At 48.4% G+C, this 7,428-nt stretch overlaps 1 protein-coding gene across 1 annotated transcript; it reads right to left on the bottom strand.

The window, feature by feature from the left end:
* Positions 1-482: 482 nt before the first annotated feature.
* On the bottom strand, positions 483-6,843 carry ATP5MC3 (ATP synthase membrane subunit c locus 3). Its single transcript, XM_075933685.1, has 5 exons — positions 6,690-6,843; positions 6,502-6,601; positions 4,787-4,864; positions 4,259-4,452; positions 483-730 (listed from the first exon to the last, which is right to left on the bottom strand). The coding sequence occupies exons 2-5, from the start codon at positions 6,538-6,540 to the stop codon at positions 616-618; spliced, it is 426 nt and encodes a 141-aa protein (XP_075789800.1). The 5' UTR covers positions 6,541-6,601; positions 6,690-6,843; the 3' UTR covers positions 483-615.
* Between the last annotated feature and the right edge of the window lie 585 nt (positions 6,844-7,428).

Consider the following 7,428-nt stretch of genomic DNA (forward strand, 5'->3'; position numbering starts at 1 on the left):
CCGGCCGGAGGAGGAGGAGGATCCTAGGACCCAGGTGAGCGAGCCCCGGGAATGCTGCTGCGCATGTGTGGGAGTTGCCTCACCCCGTTCGTATCTAGGGATCCGACGTAAGTCGGATCCACGTAAGTCGGGGACTGCCTGTATTTCATACACCTAAGATCACCAATAGCCTTTGGCAGGCTATTTTTATGGGTCTTTACCTAGAAAGCCAAGTGACAAATGCATTCAACTCAGAACTAAAATAGACATGACATATGCAGTGACTACACAGACAAATCCTTAAATGTGGATTTTTGAACTTGTTACTTTGAAGTTATGATTTCAGGGTCTTGTACTTCTTGTGAATTCAGAGAGATAAGGAGAAATTTGTGGTGACTGCAGATCACTATTGCACCCATTTACAATTTGTCACATGAACCAACATTCTCACATCCACTAGACAAAGTGATCATATTAATAAACGAAGGCCACAGCCAAACAGATAAAGTTATTGTCTTTAATTAAATGACTTTGGAAATAATGTTCATTTCCACATCAAGATTTGGGAGCCCCAGTAAGATACATACAATTACATTCATAGTTTACTAATGCCAATATTACGAGCAGCAGATCTCTTCACATTGCAAACAGGATCAAGAAAGCAACCATCAGACAAAAGAGACCCATAGCTTCAGACAGGGCGAATCCCAGGATAGCATATGAAAATAGCTGCTGCTTCAGAGACGGATTTCTAGAAGAGAGTATTGAAGTATAAGATTGTTAGTCTGTGTATAAAACGGTTTATGTGAATGTTGTTTGATGCATTTGAGAGAGCCAGTTAAGGATTTTAAATATTACTTTCATACTACAAGTCCCCTACATTAGCAGTGAAAACACATTGCAACCCCACATAAATGTTAACAAAGCCCATCACAACATAGTGACTTCTGAGTAAGTTAACACTAGAATTAGGTTGTTAAACAGGGTATATTGATATGCAGTGTATCTATGATATTTCCCCCCTCCCCAAACATGAAGGCCTTATCTATAAGAGTGCAAAACCAAAAGAAGCTTTGACGATGGACATATCAACATATACAGAGTTCATATGCAGTAATTATCTACCAGTCTAAGATTTCTCTGGTTAATTCCCCTGGTATGTAAGGTACAAAACTGAGCATTACAAAGGGCTTGAACAGGTTATACATCCAGAATTATACTGAATGTCCCTGTAATATTTAGGTCACTTACAGATAAGCTGTAACAACTATTTATCTGCCTTACATGGCTTGTTAGCCCTCTTGGTGTTGCAAAACTGCAACTGAGTATCTTTTCCTTCCATGCTTCAAGTAGAGAGCAGAAAGTAATTCAGGATTAGTACCTTGTAACATCTGCCTCCCTTGGAAGTGGAGGGAGGGTGGGGGGAATAAAAAAACACTACAAATGCCAGTCTGAAACAATCCTCGTTTGTAGTACCAAGATATAGTACATTTTAGATTCCTGAATGGTAAATAAAACCAGGCTTTTAGTGCCAGGTTAACACTTCATAAGAGATTTGCAAATAGAAACAATGTTGGGTTTTTTTTTTGGTAGTGGGTGGGTGAAAAGAAAGCAGCAACACTACTGCTAATTTAAGTCACTTCCTGCCTGTGCCAATTGTTTGTTTCCTTAGTAGCAGGAATTAGGGTTGTAAGCGAATAGTTGAGTTGATACTACTGCTGCCTGTATCAGAGGCAGCAAAGCAAGGGGTGGGAAGCAAGAGCCAGTGCTCAGGGAAGCTGGCTTAAAAGCAGAGGCAGTAGCACAGGGGAGTGGTGGGGGGAAGGGCGAGAAAGAAGGCTACCCATGGCAGGCCAGGCTTGCCCAAGCAGAGGCTGCTCCACAGGCTCCCATTTGCAGCCAGCCCCAACCACCGGAGGTAGGGGCTGCTTCACGGAAGAAGCCCCATTAATAGGCTGCTGGACCCAGTCTGAGCCATGTCTGGGAGCTACCTCTGCTGCCGCTCTGCATTTTAAATGTAGTAAGAGCCCAGAAGCTCTTATTACATTTAAAATGCAGAGATTCAGCAGTTATGGACCTGGGTGAACCAGGACTGCTTGGTCGCAGCAGCCCTGTTCATGGTGACCCATGCTGGCTGCAGGCAGGGGGCTGCTTCAGCAGCAAACCCTGGTTGTTGTGAACAGAGGCTGCCCAGGCTCATTGGTTAACCATGTACAATTACACATTCACCATCCAGTTGGTTCCCTACAAAATATTTTAAAGTTATATTCAGTCTAGGATAGGTTTTGAAATCTGAGTTGAAACTGGCACTTAAACATGAAACCCTGATTTAGCTGTAGCTAGACGTAAGTCACCTAAGGTTTGCATTTACTGACATCTAATCTTAGGCCTTGTCTTCACTACGTGATGGATTGACTCTGCAGGAGAAAAAAAAAGAATCCACCAGTGGTTGGTCTATTGCATCTACTTAAGACACAATGAATCGACCTCTGAGTTCTCTTCCATCAACTCCAGAACTCCACCAAGATGAAGAGTAGCCAAGTTGACAGGAAAGTAGCCCCAACTGACCTTACTGCATGAAAGACACCTCAGTAAGTACGTTAACTTCAACTATGTTATTTGCGTAGCTGACATTGCAAAGGTTAGATGGGTGCCAGGGGTGTAGCACACAGTAGGCCTTATATTTTGTCTGCACTTAGGACAAAAAAATGGTCCTTCATTAGGTGCTAAAAAAAAGTCATCTGAAAGACAAAAAAATTGCCGTAGCAAGCGGCAATGCGAACAGCTTGTTGTTGGCAAGAGCTCCATCCTGTGACAATGTGAACCCCACACAGAGGATGGAAGTAATCTTTTACAAGTGCCAACAGCCAGCATTTAAACTGCTACTTTTAGCAAGTAACGTCAACATGACCGTGTTGCTAAAAGCCACATGGTATAGACCAGCCTTAGAGATTCAGCACTTGTTCCTGGTGTGTCATTAACAAATATTCCATCTCACCAAGAACTTAACATGTTAGATAAATTATTCAAGGAGCTTTATTTCAATTCTACATGCAGATTGTTTTATGGGAAGATCATCAAGACTCTGCTACTAATCTACATCTTCAAATTTATCAATAGGTATATATCAGGGCTGGGTAAAATATGGCCTGCAAGCCAGATCTAGTCCATTGACCACCCTGCCAGGCCCCTCAGGTACAGAGCTGCAGCAGCCCTCTGCTCTGGAGAGAGAGGGAGACTGTTTCCAGCCAATAGGAGCTGAGAGATTGGCTTGGAGGATGGGGGCAGCACAAGCCTCTTCCCCCTCCCAGAGCCACGAGCCACATGGAGGGAACAGCCTGCAGCTCTAAGTGGTCTGGGGCTGCAGCAGGCAGGCAGGGATCCCAGCCTGTCTTGGCAGTGCTGGCCAGGAGACACTTAAGTAAACACCTCCCATCCAGAGCTTGCCTCTGGCACCCCTGCCCCTCCTGCATGCCAACTCCCTCCCCCAGATCATCATCCAAACTTGTTTGCACTCCTCTGCCCCAGATCACAAGTCCCTCCCAAGGCCAGAACCCTCTCCTGCAGCCAAACATCTTCCCAGACCCTACACCCTAATCCTCTGACCCAGGTCACAAGCCTCACCTTCATCCAAACTCCCTCAGACCTCACACTGTCTCCTCCATCCCAGTCCCTTAATCTGTGCACCCTTCTGTACCCAGCCTCCATCCTAGATCCTGCACCTCCACAGAAAAGGGCAGCCCTTGACCGCTTTCCAGAATCTTGGAATGACCCCACCAAAAGTTAGTACATACAACTTAAATCTACTACATATTTGAGAGTTTGTGTGTCTGTGTGTTCATCCATGTGTGAATCTGCACAGGAACTCTGCCTAAACAGTAAGAGCTAGGACCACCAAATTTGGTATGCAGCTTCCTCTTATAAATTAAAGGAAGGCAAGGCTTTGGTTGTTGCAGGACAATGGAATGTGCCTGGAATGCAACTGTTTCACATCAAACCAAGAGAGAGGGCTAATAGCAGAAACTTATACTCTAGAATGACTATAGGGGGGCAACAAGCTCCCCAGCCCCAGGGAGCAGGTGCCAGTTGCCTCCTCCCTTGAGTTCCCCACACCTCCCAACCCCCTATTCTGACTCCTGTGCCCCACACCCTCCAACCCTGAGGACCTCACATTCCCCAAACCTGTGTTCTGAGTCCTGCACCCACCATACTCCCAGCCCCCTGCCGTGAGCAACACCAGGTAAGTCTTTTAGTGGTATAAAAAAGTGGAGGGGATTACCTGGCATAACCAATGATTAGACTACCGAAGACAGTTCCAATACCAGCACCAGAACCAGCCACTCCTACTGTGGCAGCGCCAGCACCAATAAATTTGGCAGCAGTGTCAATATCCCTGCTGATAGCACTAGTCTGGAACTCTCTAAGTGCTACTTGGGAGACAGCGCTCTGGACCCCATGAAGTGTTGAGCAGCCCTAAGAAACAAACATGCAAAACATTTAAATACAGAGACAAACTGAGATATTCCATAGCTATTTTGAAGTTCTGAGTTACTGTGCTATTCTTCTATTACAAACACATTAAACCAGAAATACTAAAGCATTAAGTAGAGTCTGTGATTAGAAGTTCAGACATATACATTACTTGCTGAATATAATGGATTGAAGCGTTAAATGGGAAAAAAATCTATTAGATGACTCTGTCATACAGTCAATATTTTAGTTAGGAAATTACATTTGAAAGCTAGGATGAGAACACTTGGGCTCACCAGATAGTTTAGGAAGCTACAGAGTTTAGTTTATAAGGTACCTCTCCAGTCCTGACCTCTGGCCTAGACAACACTGATGCAGAAATTGGTCTGTACAAGACTCTTGATCCTGCACGGATCTGTAAGAGAAGACAACGTTACATAATTGATCACAAACGTTTCTACATAACGGCACTGATTTAGTCTTTTTTGTAAGACCAAGGACTTAACTCGTCACAGCAGTGACCAGTGGCAATCTGCAGTAGGCATAAGTGACCAGTCAACTATCTGATAAGCAAAAGATTATCAGATAGTCAACTAGTCACTCAACTAGTTGATGGGGGGGGGGGGGGGGGGAGAGAAGAGGAGGAGGGAAGGGAACAAACGGGACAGGAGCCAGTGCTGGGAGGAGCCAGCTTAAAAGCCAGTTTCCCCCAGCACTGACTCTGCAGGAGACAGGGGTTAGCGAGACTGGGTACGAGCTGGGAATCAACTGATTCCCAGTTTGCACCCACTCCCAGATGCTGTGCCCCTGCTTTTTAAATGTATTAAGAGCCTGTTGGCTGGGACAGCTGACTCCCGGCTTGTGCTGGGTCTCCCCCCGCTGCGCACCAGCCTTTACATTTAAAAGGCTGACCCAGAACAAGCCAGGAGTCAGCTGTCCTAGCTCCTACTGGGTTTTAGCCTTTTAAAAGGTATTGAGACAATAGGCTCTTAATACCTTTAAAAGGCAGAGCCGCAGCAGGGTTGATTAAACTAAATTTAACATCCCTAGTTCGCAGACATTGGTATACCTAATAATATCAATACGAAAACTTCCATATATGTCACTTGATCCCTAACTAAAAGCTCCCTTTTCTGGAATGGATTCTTTTAATTCCAGGTGCTCAGGTTAATGCTAATCCATTATTCTGAGCAATTATTAAGCAGTACTGTAATAACAAAGGCAAGTAACATTTTAAGTAGGATATATCTAATAGCAATACAAACAAAAGGAGAGATGGCACATTTTGAAATTGAAATGAAGACAGGATACTGAACATCTGTAACCTGATACTACTATTCAAGTTGCTAACCTTTATATCATTAAAACAAGTGCTTCTAACTAGCTCATTTGTGAATGTCACCACGTCATCACTAACCAGGGAAATTACACAGACGTTAGTCTTGTACCTACTCTAAAGTTTTAGAGCTAAAAAAAAAATCTCACTGCAGTCCTTAGCTGTGAGGAGAAACCGGAAAGTTTAAAAAAAAAAAATCAATCTAGTACGCTAAGAATGAATGAATCTTCTCCGGCGCGGCCTGCTGGTGTCCTTGGGCTCCCAGCACTATAAGGTCACGCTGACTCGAGCCCAGCCCATGCCCGCGGCATAACGGAGAGGTCGCGGGCTTGCGCGCGGCAGCCGAAGGGGCGGCGGGCGGAGAGACTCGCTCTTGCACCGCGGAAGCGGCAGGCTGGAGTTTGACCTAGAGCCAGGGGCTGAGCGGGCGCTAGGCCTCACGGGCAGCGCCGGGCCGGGGGGCCGCCTCTCTCCCCGCACGGCCCCGCTCCGTGCCCCACGCGGCAGGCCAGGGCCTTGACCAACAGCAGGAGCCGGGGCAGCCAGCCCCGCAGCCGCTCACTTGCTGCAACCGGGGAAGCCCTCGTCCCCGGGGTGGGGCCTGCCCGCGAGGGGGCGCCTGCTGCCGCCGCCGCCTCCCCGCTCGGACTCGAGCCCGGCTGGCGGGACGGGCGGGGGCGCAGCGGCGGCTGCCGGCGCAGCCTGTCCGCACTCACCAGGGCCGGGGAGGAGGCGAGCTTCACGCAGGCGAACATGGCAGAGGGCAGCGGGCTGGGCGGTGTCCCCGGGGCCTTCTGGACGCTGGAATCCGCCTCTCTGCAACGAGAGCAAGAGCGTTAGGGCCGGGGGCGCCGCGGGCTCCATGGGGCCGGGCCCCGGCTGCCCGCCCCCCACCGCCACTTACCGGCTGCAGCGGCAGAGGTCGAGCGGACTGAATGGGCGCGGGGCGCAGGCGCGGCGGGGCCGAGAAGTGCCCGGATGCTGGGTGGGCGACGCAAACGCTGCGCCTCAAGGTCACTTTGTAGCAACATTATTGGTCCCGCCGGAGGGGGCGGGACGGAGCCGCCCCAGCCCCGCCCTCCCCCGGCCTAGCGCCCAGCTGGCGCGCTCAGTCTGCGAGTCCGCTCCCGGCCTGGTCTTGCTTTCTCCTCGCACGCGCCTTCCTAGCCCAGCGCCAGGCCCTTTGCGCACAGAGATACATCCCTTTGCGGAGCCGGGCCTGAGGGCCAAGCAAGCGCGGCCGGGCAGCGCCGGAGTGGGAGCTGGTCCCTGCCCCCAGGAGCATGTCCCAGCGGCAGTGCCCGTGGGTGCCCTGCCCCTAGAGTGCATCTTGGGCGCTAGGCTCTGAGGCTTCCTTTGATAAATCATTTCCAGTGACAACACCTTCATTTCCCCTGCCTTCACGAGTCATGGAAGTGCTGCACCTTTTAGTGGTCTAGAAGTTTTGGATCGGTTTTTGCATTCCCTCTCTTAAAGAAAATGCTCGTCTTCGCATGATTGTTGTTGACATGTTGATCAAGAGTTAGTTGATGTCATGTTGTGTATAAGGAATATTTATTGCCTGCTCTATAAAAGGCATCCTTAAAACAGTAGAGTTGTTATACTAGTTAAAAAATGAAGGCAAAAAAGAAATGCGCACAATC

Source organism: Pelodiscus sinensis, chromosome 7 (genome assembly GCF_049634645.1).
Source record: "Pelodiscus sinensis isolate JC-2024 chromosome 7, ASM4963464v1, whole genome shotgun sequence".
Taxonomy (NCBI): domain Eukaryota; kingdom Metazoa; phylum Chordata; order Testudines; family Trionychidae; genus Pelodiscus; species Pelodiscus sinensis.